This window comes from Eschscholzia californica, unplaced genomic scaffold, assembly GCF_041429995.1.
Source record: "Eschscholzia californica isolate CP2 unplaced genomic scaffold, dmEscCali1.0.p SCAF_4, whole genome shotgun sequence".
Classification (NCBI taxonomy): Eukaryota; Viridiplantae; Streptophyta; class Magnoliopsida; order Ranunculales; family Papaveraceae; genus Eschscholzia; species Eschscholzia californica.
Genome location: NW_028238461.1, coordinates 26,864,717 through 26,879,552, shown reverse-complemented (window position 1 = coordinate 26,879,552; position 14,836 = coordinate 26,864,717). Strand labels below are relative to the sequence as shown.

The following is a 14,836-nucleotide window of genomic DNA, read 5'->3' as shown; positions in this document are numbered from 1 at the left end:
ACGATAATGATAATATTAAAATAATAAATGTCCACCAACTGTTCATCAATGTCCACAGATATCTACGGATGTCTACGAAAGTCGAAAAATATATTTTCGAAATAGTGGTACAAATATATTATTTCATATGATTAGACGATAATGATAATATTAAAATAATAAATATCTACAAATTGTCCATAAATGTCTATAGATATCTATAGATGTCTACGAAAGTCGAAAAATATATTTTTGAAATGGTGGTACAAATATATAATTTCATATGATTAAACGATAATGAAAATATTAAATTAATAAATGTCCACCAATTGTCCATCAATGTCCTCAAATATCCACAAATGTCTACAAAAGTCAAAAAATATTTTTTTGAAACATCATTACAAATATATTTTTGAAACATGAGTACAAATGTCCATCAATGTCCTCAAATATCTACAAATGTCCTCAAATAATAATAATAATAATAAAGTAACAATAATAATATCCACTACAGATTTTGTCCATGGATTCAATATGTTGAAATGTCTCAAAAACATTTTGTCCATGAACCAAATGTCTTGAAATGTCCATAAAGACATTTTGTCTATGAATCAAATGTCTTGAAATGTCCACAAAGACATTTTGTCTACTTACAAACAAATGTCTCGAAATGTCTTAAAATAATTTGAAATGTCTTGAAATGTCTACGAGACATTTTGTCCACGAATGTCCTTCTAAATCCCTATCTACTACCCCCCCCCCCCCCTAAGTTACTTTTAAGTTTTAGAGTGTTGCATTAGAGATGTCTTTTGAATTGAGTAACTCAATATTGACAACTAGGAAAGAAAAACTCAATTGAGCCTTGACACATAGGACAATTTAAGTTTTCTTTTGAGCTTTGCATGGGGGATGCTCTTAGAGCATCTCCAATGCAACACTCAAATGGAAAAACTTAGAGTGCCACCTAAGATTTTTTGAGTTTTTTGTAAAAAACTCTCTCCAATGCAACACTCAATTTGGATCTAAAAATGATGTGGAATCATTTAATGTTGAGATATCTCAAGAAGAAACTCAATATTTGAGATTTCTTTTGAGGATCTCAATTGGCCACTTAACATTAAAAGCAAATCTAACCATCTAGGAAATGACACCTAAGTTATTTTTAGGTTTTTAGAGTGTTGCATTTGAGATGTCTTTTGAGTTGAGGATCTCAACATTGACATCTAGGAAAGAGAAACTCAATTAAGCCTTGACACATAGGACTATTTAAGTTTTTTGAGTTTTGCATTAGAGATGTTCTTAGGAAAGAAAATCTTTATTTGACACTTGACAACTACACTTTAGAGTTTTTGTTAGAGTGTCTCATTGGAGATGCTCTAACAACCATTGGGAGGCAGAGACACATAAAATTAAGATATTTTTTCTTAGCGAACCAAACAAAAGAAAATACAGAAAATATTTTAGAATAAATATTTTTCAGGGTAAAAGTTTCTCGGAGTAAAAATTTCCCTATATTTTTTCTTTTCCCCAACTTGCTATTAAACACAATTTTAGTGATTCGGATTTAAACAACAAACATCTTACTTGTGAAATAGTTTAGCAAATTCAGATCCAGCAAATTCAGATTTGAGACATAAAATCTCTTGAAATAGTACTCCCTCCTTCCTATTTTGTTTGGAGATCCAGTTTATTAAAGATTTCCATTTATTGCTTCCTAACTAATTGTTTTTTCTTAAATTGTCGATATTTACTTTAAAGTATTACAATAAAAACTACATTGGAATTAGTGTAGAACCAATTGAAATTTTTTATTAGTATTAAAAGTAAAGGTAGACTAGAAAACGTAAATAAAATTATTAATAAATGAATTTTAGGAAATGACTTTTTAGGTAGTAAATAGTTTCAATATAGCTAAAAAACCCCTAATCTTTCACTATTAACTATTTTCTATCATAATATTAAGGCTAATCAGAGGTTAGGTTTAAAATAATTTCATTAATTATTATTAAGGTCGAAATTTTAAAACAGCTTTTTCATTATTCCCGTATTACCCTTTTGGAAATTTGCTCTCTCTCTCTCTCTCCTTACGGCTGCAACTCGATGGGGAAAACCTAGGGCATAAATTTTCGATCGAGAAGACGAAGAGAAGACGATGATTTGAAGATATACTTTCTTCCTTCATTGATTCATAACTATTTAGGTCTTCGTCTTCTCTTTAGTTTTCTTTTTATACAAATAATTAGGGTTTGCCGAAGTTATCTGCTTCATCTTCATCTTCACACTCGTTTCGTAAGTTCATCATCTTCATCTTCTTTACTGTAAGTTCATCTTCTTCATCTTCTTTACTGTAAGTTTGTTTTATTTATATAATAGATTATAAATTATCTTTTGATTTGTTTGTTGTTTATTTTCCTCTATCTACTTGATGAATCTTCAGCCCTATATATGAATTGCTTTTGATTATACTTTTTGATTTGTATTAGAACATTACTTTTGTATTTGCAGCATTCTTAACAGATTTTTGATGAATCTTCAAACCTAAATCTGAATTTTGTTCTGCAAATGGTGTTTGCACAATTTGCATCATTGTTAAATTTTTTGTTTTCATGGTCAGGTGATGGATTTAATTGAGTCATCTTGTGTGTCATCTTGTTTTACTCAAGCTAGTTCTTCATCGAAGTTGTTCCAACATCCTCTCCGGTCTGAATCTTGGGGATCTGTGTTTACGGAAGTTGGTCAAAAGTTTGAAGGAGGTGCTGATCAATTTAGGTTTGCATTGAATAGGTATTCCATCAAATTTGGTTTTGGGTATAGAATGAAGAGGAACCATGCTCATCGGATAGTAGCAGTATGTCCGGTTCAGGGTTGTGGGTGGAAGGTTCATGGTTGTTCAAGGTTTGATATATCATCGTTATTTTATTTGAAAAAATATGTTCCTGAGCACACTTGTGGTGGAGGTTTTACTGATATAAACAAGCCAGCAGTTCATTCTACTGTTGTGTCTAATTTGATAGAAAGTGAAGTAAAGGTTGATCCAAAGAAGAAAAACAAAGCTATTATTACTACTTTTCAATCAGATTATGGTATTAAAATCCCATACCATATTGCTTACAATGCAAAGAAAAAAGCACTTCATTCTGCATTTGGTGATGAGGAATCTGGATATGCTAAACTTGATTGGTATACGAAGTCCATTATGAAGTGGAATCCTGGTAGTTATGTGCAGCTACAACTTGATATGGACACTTATCAGTTTGAGAGGGTTTTTATAGCATACGAGGCTTGTATTCATGGTTTTAAGTACTGCAGGCCTGTTATTTGGATTGATGGGACGCATCTTAAATCCAAATATAAGGGGACGTTGCTAATTGCTTCTGCGAAGAATGGTAATGAAGGTATGATTTCTAAGTTCATGAATTTATATAGTATGTGTTATAAATAGTTAAAAAGAATGGTAATGAAAGTATAATTTCTAAGTTCAAGGTTTCTGTATGCACACCTGATTTGGGAACAATGTGTGGTATGCAAATGTGTTTGTTTTGCAAACAGTTGTTTGCATCTGTGTGTTCTGCAACCATATTTGCAAATATATGTCATGCAAACATGTTTGCATATTCAACCTCTGCATATATATGTCATGAAAACATGTTTGGTATGGTTTTTCAAGTTGATGAACTTATATAGTTTTGTTTAACTAGTTGCAATTTATTTATTTAACTATGTTTTCTTTTCAGGATTTTTTACTATTGCATTAGCTGTTGTTAGTGTTGAAAATAATTCAAATTGGAATTGGTTTTTGGAGAATTTGGCTCGTGTTGTTGATAGGACTCGTACATATACATTCTTGTCTGACCGTCACCCGAGTATTATCAAAGGAGTTGGTGATCTTTTTCCAAATGCACACCATAGTTATTGTGTGTGGCATATTAGGAACAACTTAGTTAATGCAATTGGTTATGGTTCTCAAAGAGCAGATTACATTGAGTCTTTGTTGTATCGGGCTGCTCGTGCGTTGACTAAGGATGAATTTAACATTCATTTTAAAGAGATGGAGTTAGTAGGTGGTAGACGTTTGACGGATTTCTTTAAGAATTGCCCATTTGAAAAGTGGGCAAACTCTTATTTTGTCGGTAAAAGGTATGGCGAGGTTTGTTCATCCTTGTGTGAGAGTTATAATTCATGAATTAGGGAGGAAAGGGGCATGTCTATAGTTCTAATGTTAGAAACCATTCGTGTACGAATGATGGAAATGATGCAAACGAGACTTGAACTAGCTGAAAAATGGACTAGTTTGCTGTGTCCAGAGATAGATAAAATCATAAGACAAAGGCGAAAGTTTGGTTCTACATGGAAGGTTGTAAAATCATCGAAATTTGTATATGAGATCTTTCCAACACCAAGTCAGTTAGTTGATTTGAGTTCGTTCTACTGTTCGTGTTTGAAATGGCAAGTTGAATGCATACCATGTGAGCATGCTATAACAGCTATCAAGTATGATGGACGACCTATGGATTTATTTGTTGAAGAATATTTTACCACCGAAAGCTTCAAGAAAACTTATGAACACGCCATTAACCCCATTCCAAACAGTGATGAACCCAAGGAGTTTTCAGCAAATGAGATGATAATCCATCCACCATCAAATAAGAGACAACCTGGTAGGCCAAGGAGTGTGAGAATTGAGAGTGCTGGAGCAGCCAAGTTTAAGAAGAAGAGAAAATGTGGACGTTGTGGCAAGTTATCGTATCACAACAAAAGAACGTGTGCAGCAATATTGAATTAAGATTAATTTTGACATTCATTTCTTTATTGTTTTTCTTTATTGTTAATGTAAAGGATTATTTGACATTTGAATATAAACTTTTTTCTGGTTAAATGTAATGCGAAGATAATTTGCTTAAAACTGTTGCAGGTACACTTTTTTAGGTTTGTATGTAGGCACCTGATTGGAAGTGTAGCTATGCAAATGTGTTTGCACATTCCACTATTTGCACATTTCACCTATGCAAACATGTTTGCACATTCCACCTATGCGAATATGTTGCACATTCTACCTATGCAAACATGTTTGCACATTCCACCTATGCAAACATTCTACCTATGCAAACGTGTTTGCACATTCAACATATTCAAACGTGTAGTTTCCACCTATGCAAATGTGTTTGCACGTTCAGCATATGCAAACATTCTACCTATGCAAACGTGTTTGCACATTCAACATATTCTAACGTGTAGATTCCACCTACGCAAATGTGTTTGCACGTTCCATCTATGCAAATGTGTTTGCACGTTTAGCATATGCAAACGTTTTGCACATTCCATCTATGCAAAAGAGTTCCAACTATTGTAAGCATATAAACGATTTGTTTACAAAAAATTTTTGAGTTGTTCGCATAATCATTTTGTTTTTTTTTCATAAATTTTGATGGGTGTTTGTTGCCTTCGATTTTTAAATTTAAGTTCAATATTTTTGACGGGGGTTCGGGGGCGTAGCCCCCGATTTTTTTAGAAAAATAAATTTGTTTTGCTCTTAACAAATTTTATATTATTTTGGCCAACATTTAGTAAAAATATCTTTGACGGGGGTTCGGGGGCGTAGCCCCCGATTTGTTTTAGAAAAATAAATTTGTGTTTTGCTCTAACAAATTTTATAAAAAATATATTGTTTTGGCCTTAAAACCTACCAACATTTAGTAAAAATACTAGTTTTCAATTGTCAAATATGCATACAATTACGCAAACATCAATATAGTTTGGAAATTATCAAATATTCAATCAATATTGCAAACATCTATAGTTAGGAAATTATCAAATATGCAAACAATTGGTTGCATACTTCTGTATACTTGTTCTGTTCACATACATCAATCAGCTTTTTCATCACTAACTGTTCCTTCAACCTAGGGTTTGTTTGTTGAATCATTCAAGATTGCAGCTGCAATTTCAGCTCTCTTCCTTGAATCCTTCTCTGGCATTTCTTCCGGCCAGTTTGGCTTAATCAAAGGACTGTCTCCATTTTTTATAACATCAGCATACAGAAGCACATACATTGCACAATCAATCCTACATTATATTATTCACTAATTAGTACTCATCATTTATATGCTAAAACAATGAAATCAAAATGATTTTTTATACTCACGAGTTGTTCTGTTTTGGGCAGTTAACTTTGGTTATCTTTGGACTTGATTTCAGTGGTTCTTTAGTTAGTCCAGCTTCATTGATCATGTCAACCAACATGACTGCGAACTTCTTTGCATCCTTCGCACTTCTCATACTTAATTTTGGAGTTTTCTTCAAAGAATCATAATGATACCATACTGCATCAACTCGTGGACGAATTTTGGTGTTCGAATCTTGCAGTCGCTACTGGACGCGACTGTGGCTCGAGACGAATTTTATTAAGAACTTCGACTTCAGTCCACCGATTTAAACACTCAAGAGCATTAGAGTTAAAATCGTTGGAACTTAAGCAGAGTTTTGTAACAAAATTCGGTAAAAATGAAAATTTCCAAATTTGAATGAGCCTACTATTTAATTTGTTAATCTAACAAACACGTGAAAGAGACCATTTTTCGAGAAAAAGAAAAAAAAAACAAGGAGCATGTTGGTTACACAAAACTCCTAGTAACGGATAATTATAGTTCATCATTGCTATTCCACCCGATAACGATCTATTATTTGATCAATTTTAATCTTTTATATTGTGATCTGGGAAGAGTCAAATGTATTGGTACCATAGTTCACCGATTTCAACTTAGACAATGGACAAAATTCAGCTCTGATAATTTAAAAATAGTCATCAACTGACTACGGTCGATAAGTAAAAAAGACCAAAAGTTTAAGGGCCAGCTCGTGATAAATCAACAGGTTCAATCCGAAAGAACTCTACCACTTAAGCCCAGAACTAGGGGGCGGAGGTCGGTACGAGTGTGTTAGGCGCCTAAATCTTGTTTTGCCTCACATACAATCAGGTCTGCCTTGAAATTTCAGAGAAGACAAGGAGGATCCGCGTAAGAGGGGCCGGTTTATGAAGGAGGGGGTAGCTAACTCCAGTCAAGCTGTAGTAGACCTAACTTGCTTGCTCTCCAAACAACTAGTGAAGAAAGCATTAGTTAAGCATATTACTTTGGGTGACTTGTATCAGGACGGGTTCGTTGTTTCTATAGCAGAAGATCATGTTACACACACATCTACTGATATAATCATATACTTTACGGCATATCACTCGTTTTTGTTAGCTTCATGCCACGCTGCTCACGCTGTGCCTAATTGACCATGTGTGTCGACGGGAGGGCCAGTTAAAAATCTCTTCAAACAGTATCTTCTACCGATAGCGGTGCAGTAAAAATAACGCCACGGCACAGTGGCACACCACAATGATTGTTGTTTAATAAAGTACTTCCGATAATGAAGAATCTCTTTTCCACCAAATTCTCTCTCCATTATTCCTTCCCGCCACCACCACCACCACCACATCCACCGTCGCTTCCGGAACCACCACCACATCCACCACCACAAAGAGAAATAGATGGGTTGTGCACAATCAAAGATAGAAAACGAAGAAGCAGTTTCAAGATGCAAAGAAAGAAAACAATTCATGAAAGAAGCTGTAAGGAGTAGAAACGCTTTCGCAGCTGCACACGCCGGTTTCACCGTTTCTCTCAAGCAAACTGGTTCTGCTTTAAGCGATTATGGTGAAGGTGAAATTCTTGATAATCATCTTTCAATTTCATCATCATCAATTCTTCCTTCTTCTCAACTTCCTCTTCCACCTAATCCTCTCCCACCACCACCTCCTCTCCCTAATTTCCCCCATATTCCTCCCCTTCAACGTGCTGCTTCCATGCCTGAATTCAAACCTAAACCCTTTTCCCACACAAAACCCACTTCTACTATCCATGAAGAAGACGAAGAAGATGAAGATGATGATGATGAAAGTAACCATCTTTCTCATCACCGGCGACGCCGTAGTAGTACAAGTAAAGCCGGTGGAATTGAAAAGAGTGTAGCAAAAGAAGAAGAAGAAGAAGAAGAAGGACTACCTCCTCTTCCATCACCTCCCCGGGAACAAAGACCTACAAATCCTATCCCTCCTCCACCTGAATCAACTACCTCAACTTGGGATTACATTTTTCCTTCTGTTCATGACATGCCCATGTCTTCTTTAAATGAAGTTGATGAAATTCAATCATTTAAAGATGATAATTTTGGGGGTTTAAAGAGATCCCAGAATGAGAATTTTCGTGTCGATGATGTTGTAAGTACTAGTAACAACAATACTACTACTACTACTAGTACTAATTTTAGTGAAGATGAGAATCAGATGGCAGAGAGTGTAGTAGAACCAACTACGGCGAAACAAGCTAAAAGACCTAATAAGCAGAATTTACAATCAAATTCAATGCCAACTGAAGCCAAAAGGGTTGCTAAAATGGTGCCAGGAGTTAGTTTACTGAGAACATTAAAAGAACTTGATGAATATTTTCTTGAGGCTTCACAGAGTTGTAATGAGGTTTCGAGGATTCTTGAAACAAATCGATTGCATTATCATTCTAATTTTGCTGATAATAGAGGTATACTCTAAGCATCTGGTAATCTCAACCCAATTTCGTTTTATTGTTGTTAGAATTTTCATAAATTATACCCTTGAATAAGAAAAAATCATAATTAAAATTGCATCGTCTACTGATGATCATAATTCTCTATTTTGACTTGCACCTAATCACGTTTATGTCATCCTAAATATAAAGTTGAATTGCTCAACACAAGCAGAAAATGACTAGGCTTACTGGCTTAGTTTGAGGTATTGGTGTTATCTGATTTTTATTCTTGTAGTGGAACAAGATATAATGAGATGTAAAAAAGGGTTAAAACTAACAAGATCCAAAGGAGAAGCAAGAAAGAGCCCTACATGGTACCATGAATGCTTAAACGTTCTTCCTTTGATTTACCTGATGATGTCAGTCCAGCAACTGTTTATTATCCTTTTGAAGTACTTCGTTCTGTAGTTAGGATTGGTTGATTTGGTACAAATATGTGTATATATATGTATATATGTATGAATTAGTGAAAACTCGGGTCGGGTTACTCGGATCGGGTTAGTGGGGATTGGCTTGGTTTATCGGGGTCGAGAGTCAGGAAGCCAGCTGCCATGTGCATTATTTCCTCCATGTCCTACCCTAGTTCAAGACCGACGTGTATGGACTGTGGTTAAACTTTCAAAGCCAATCCACGTCTAACAGCTTTGTATGAAAATTTTGAAATGAGTCGTTTCACTATATTGTATGTTCAAATCATCTATCATCTAGGGGGCCAAGAAGCAACAAGTTTATCTGCACTGATGTTTGTTTATCTTACTACCCCGTGCAGGACATATTGACCATTCTAGAAAGGTTATGCGCGTTATAACTTGGAATAGGTCCTTTAGAGGTTTACAAGAACCAGATGATCAGGACGATGACGTTGATACCCATGAAACTCTTGCAAGTGTCTTGGATAAGCTGTTGGCATGGGAAAAGAAACTATATGATGAAGTTAAGGTACGTTAGATCAGTTGTACCCTTTCTTATTCTACATATTTGACCGCACCATTGTGTTTATATACTGCTAGATTGGTGGTACGGAAATCTTCATGTTAATTTTCTCATCCACCCACTTCTGCACTCAACATCAATTTTTAATGCTTTTTCTTAGTGGCTCTACGTAGGGGTGTTCATTTAGTATCCAAACCGACCGATCCAATCCGATCCAAACAGATTTCAACGGTTTGGATACCGATCCAATAGTATTCCGGATTGGTTCGGATGTTAAAGTGGCAAAACCGAGTGGTTTGGATCGGTTTATGGATTTGGTTGACGGATAACCGAACAAACCGAACCAAACCATTTATTGCTGTTTTTTATATATTATATATATAAATATAAATGATAGGAATGATGAACGGTTGAGATTTAATAGTTAAGTTAGTTCCATGTTTGTTAATATCGTAGCTTAATGCATGTGTAACAGAAGTAAATGGCGTGGAGAGTTGTAGCTTAATTCAATAGTTAAGTTAGTTCCATGTTTTTAAGTCGAAAGTGCGAAATTTTATACATGGTAAAATATCACAGGTGGTTCGGTTATTCAACCGATCCAAACCGTTCATGCATAGTTCGGATCGGTAACCGAACCAAACCATGAACGGATTGGTTCGGATTTAGATTTGAAAAAACCGAACCCTTCGGTTTGGACTTTGGATTGGCCGAGAAAGTCGGTTATCCAACCGATGTTCACCCCTAGCTCTACGAGACTGCCTGGATCGTGTTCTGCGATGTAAACTGTATCAACCACTTGGACTGGAAAAGTTCACTGTCTTGCACTTGATATGTTTGCATTACTTTCACGAGTCAACAGACAATGCCTTGCGTCAGGCTGAGTACCTAATCTTCGTTTGTCATGTTTATATATATATATACATAATAAGTTATAAACTGTAAAAAAAGGTTAAAAAACATCAAAAGACTGATCTGTCCACCACTGATGAATCAAAGAGGGGATGAAAATCAGTCTGCTCTGTTTAAAGAAGAAATAACTACCTGTTTCAACAATAAGATAGAAGAAGATTCTCCTTGTCACTGAAAAGCTCATTCGTCAATTTTCTTCTCCAAGTTAAGTGAGAAAAACTTGGGTTCCCATAGTTTCTTTCATATTATGTGTTTAAGCAGCTAAGATAACTTAATCCACTAACCTGATTACATGTCTTCAAGTAATCTTTTCTTCACCAAACTCGACAAGAAAATCAAGAAACTGCTTCCTTGCCCAAAGTTGAACATCTTTCTAGAGCATTCTCACCCTCTTGCGTCAAAGTAGAGATTTTAGGGCTTAATTTTTGTTTTTGCAGCTAAGTATTTAAGTTGTCGTAAACGCATTGGTGGACGTTTCACAGGATATTTACAGTGTTTGAAATTGAAATAATTGAATCAACGACCATGAGTCAAAGAGTTCTTAAAATCAATAATCAAGACTGAAATTGATCCTTGAATTGATATTTCAACTGAACTGAGAAATCTATTATTTATTGAAACTGTGTTCTCAAGGGTATAAATAATAACCTGTAGGTAAGTTCATATGGCCTTTAGGGTGTATGAATGTCTGTAGGACAGTTTTGATGGCAGTTATGAGCATATGTCATCCTTATGAAGTATCAAAGCCAAATGATGTATCTATTTTACTCATGTGATCGTGTTGTTTTATAATACAGACATTCGTATTAGGAGCTCTTTATGTGGAACTCCACCAGAGTGACCTTTAAAAAACAGAAATTCTTATTTTTGTGTGGGTTGTTGTGAGTGTGTTGGCTGAGAGCGGGTTGGGTCTGGGATTCAGACCCACATAATAAAGTACTTAGCAGTATTTTAGTTAATAAAGCATTTACTAAACTTGAGTAAAGGGGCTTCTTCTTTTGTCTCTGCTCAGTTACTTCGCTCTGACGGGTGAGTAAGTAGTAAAACGGTTTTACCGAGATTAACTCGTTAACTGCCTCGGACGAATTAAAACTTGGTAGGTATCAATGCTGCCGTGGTTCTTACTTCAGGAGCGACTAACTTCCGAACACTTACAAATTAGCTTTCCACATTAACTTGCATGCAAATCTGCACTTTTCTGTATCAAAGTTTGTTGTTGTTTACTTGTTTCTAATATCGATCAGCTTTTACTATTTGGCTTATGATGAACAGGTAGGGGAGGTTATGAAATTTGAGTATCAGAAAAAGTTGTCTTTGCTGAATAAGCAAATGGACCGAGGTGCAAGTGCTGAAACACAAGAGAAAACAAAAGCAGCAGTAAGTCATCTGCATACAAGATTAATTGTTGATATTCAGTCGTTGGATTCAACTGTCTCAGAGGTAAACAGCTTGCGTGATGATCACTTGTACCCGAAGCTTGTATCGCTTGTTGATGGGTATGCTCTGACAGACACGTTTTTTGTAGAATTGAGTATTACGTTTTATTTTAGGTGACCGTGTTGAATAAATGAGCCTCGAAATTGCTTGACAAGATATGCATGTTAGTAACAATTAGGTGTTCTTTTCAATATCAAAGTCAAAACACTGATTCCAGATTTCTGACATGACGACTTGGAAATTAACCAATACCAGATTTTGCAGTCACATATAAATTTATTCTTGTTATTGGATTATCTGATAAGAGACTAGAAATTTTATGCTGGTTATGTTTAATGTAGTTTCTCGTTATATTTTGTGCTCCACTTAACATTTTTAGCGATCACAAACAAAGATTGGCCTAGAACAGAAAGTGATATTTTCATATTATATATGCAATTTAAGAAATATTTGTATTGAAGATATAATAAAACTACGTGCAGATACCTGTTTTCATGTCCATCATGTGCTGGGCTGGCATTTGAGTATTTGATATGGAAGTATAAGGTTTTTACTTGTAAACTTTCCATGTATCTGATCTTGCCAACAGCGCAACAGTTTATTAATATAAAAGCAAAATAATAGGAAGCCATTCTCCAAGAAACTTCTACATATCTTCAACATACTAACTTCATTATGCGGTTTTGAAATTGATGTAAATTCATAAAGGAAGCACACCTTTGAATGTTATAGTTTCGGAAATTACCTCGTTAAGGTTCATTAGTAGACTGGAAAGAAATGTGAGCGTTCATGTCATAATTTTGACTACTTTTGGGCTATTTTTTTGAAGATTAACTGATTGTATTGTTACTCCTTGCTAACATCAAAAGGTTGCTTGGTTATGTCAGCATGATTGTGCTATTTCTCTACATTTAGGATTAGGATTCTGAATTAGGTAGCGTCTCTTGGTTTTCATTTTCTCATTAAATTTTTTTTGTAAATGACCAGTTTCATAGTATAGTCATTTTTTTTTCAGTTTATGGCAGGCATTAAGAGACCAGATTGTCTTTGCTCCTCTGCATTTAGGTTCTTGAAGTAGGTTGATTTTACTGGTTACTATTTAAAGTGTGTCAAAAGATACTATTATTCTCTCGACTTTGTTCTGCTAACGTGGGCCTATTTGCCAGAAAGAGCAGTTTTTGTTAGATCAGATATGTGAATTTATCAGCAATCTAAGTAGAAGAATGTAGTGTATGCGAATCTCTAATATGTTCTGTTAGAAGTTGTAATGAACTGAGCCCTATATTTAAGTACGACTAATGTTAATTACCTTAATCTTGCTGGAACCAGTGTAGTAGTTTGCCGGTTTACTCACAGCCTTAAGCATGTCTAAACTGCAGGATGGCCGAAATGTGGGGAAACATGAACATACATCACAGAGCCCAGATGAAGAAGGTTGAAGAACTTAAATTTCTAGATATCTCTCAAGTCTCTCCAGAAACAACAGAGGAGCATCACAGACGTACTATACAGTTCTGGAATGTTCTGGGAGATTGGCATTCACAGTTTCAGAAGCTCATGATCCATAAGAAAGAATACATCAAAGCTCTCAACAGCTGGTTGAAATTGAATTTAATCCCAATAGAAAGCAGCTTGAAGGAGAAAGTCTCGTCCCCGCCAAGGATTCCTCGCCCTCCAATCCAATATCTCCTCCTTGCGTGGCAAGAGCATCTCGAGAATCTTCCAAATGAGCTAGCCAGAAGTGAAATATCTAGTTTTGCACATAAGGTAGAAGCCATAATGACCCTTCAAGAAGAAGAAGTGAACATGAGGACAAAATGCGAGGAAACCAGGAAGGAGTTATCACGGAAAACCCGATCATTCGAGGATTGGTACCATAAACACATGACAGAGAGGTCTGAAAATCCAAATCAGAAGGACCCAGTTGTGGAACGGCAGTTTATAGTAGAGACTCTGAAGCAGAGGTTGGAACAAGAAGAGGAAGATCTGAAGAAGCAGTCTGCCCTCGTCAGGGATAAGTCACTCGTGACTTTCAAGACTCACTTGCCTAAGCTCTTCCGGGTGATGTCTGATTTCAGTCTTGATTGTGCTCTTACCTATAAGAAGTTGCAGTCTGTTGCTCACTCTCAGAAGAACACTGCGAGAAACTCATCTTGAGGTATGAATATGTGTGTGTGCATGTAACTTATGTACGTATGTATATTTTGTGAGTGTGATATATAGTTTTTTTTTTTTTGTTGAAAGACGTGTGATATATAGTTACTATATAGGTTCTATAAGTATATATATTTTGTGAGTGTGTAAAGTCAGCCCAAATAAATTGCACATGACATTCTATTCATCATATACATAAATGACAAAGATGGATTCACTTATGACATAACTGTCTGAGTTGCTGTTTTTTTAGTATTCAACCGCTTAATAGACTAGGTATCTATGTCTAACTATTTAAGTTAATCCGTGTGATGCCCAGTATAAGCAATGCTTATTGCAGCCAAGTATAGGGTTGATAGCTTTTCTTCATCAATGGAAGCTGTGTTTTCGCTCTCAATGGTTAGTTGAATGTGGCTCGCTAAAGTTACCGGTCTCAATTATTTATCCCTACAAAACCTGGGACAGCACCAGTGAAGCATTAAGCGATCTTGACTAAGAAGCTGATGTAGCGTCTTCTTGACCATTAGCTTTCATCAATTATATAGAGATGGTGATATCACTGCATCTGAGGAAAAGTCAGTCAGAAAAATTAAATGGGGAATAGATTGAGAATTGGTTGGTTACGGGAAGTTTAAGGCGATTCCCGAACTTGTTAAAAGCAATGCTGCTAAAGTCAATCTCTTTTAAAACATGTTTTGGCCAGATGACCAAGCTAACAATATAATTGAGGCAGTTAGAGCGTCGCCTGCACACGATCTTAACTAAATTGACGCCCAAGATTTGGGTAAAAGCACTGCTTTTCTCTCTTTTCTCCCTCTTAT

The 14,836-nt window shown here is 35.6% G+C and overlaps 3 protein-coding genes across 3 annotated transcripts; all 3 read left to right on the top strand.

The window, feature by feature from the left end:
- Positions 1–1,841: 1,841 nt before the first annotated feature.
- LOC147543933 (uncharacterized) lies at positions 1,842–4,882 on the top strand. Its single transcript, XM_086636114.1, has 3 exons — positions 1,842–2,297; positions 2,594–3,374; positions 3,714–4,882. Exons 2-3 carry the CDS (start codon positions 2,597–2,599, stop codon positions 4,160–4,162), a joined length of 1,227 nt encoding a protein of 408 aa, XP_086492240.1. The 5' UTR covers positions 1,842–2,297; positions 2,594–2,596; the 3' UTR covers positions 4,163–4,882.
- Positions 4,223–4,762, top strand: LOC147543934 (uncharacterized). The gene has a single exon (XM_086635543.1). It carries the CDS (start codon positions 4,223–4,225, stop codon positions 4,760–4,762), a length of 540 nt encoding a protein of 179 aa, XP_086491669.1.
- A 2,242-nt stretch (positions 4,883–7,124) lies between the features above and the next one.
- On the top strand, positions 7,125–14,241 carry LOC147543932 (protein ALTERED PHOSPHATE STARVATION RESPONSE 1-like). The gene is made up of 4 exons (XM_086634748.1): positions 7,125–8,555; positions 9,352–9,521; positions 11,697–11,920; positions 13,241–14,241. The coding sequence occupies exons 1-4, from the start codon at positions 7,511–7,513 to the stop codon at positions 14,016–14,018; spliced, it is 2,217 nt and encodes a 738-aa protein (XP_086490874.1). The 5' UTR covers positions 7,125–7,510; the 3' UTR covers positions 14,019–14,241.
- Positions 14,242–14,836: the final 595 nt, after the last annotated feature.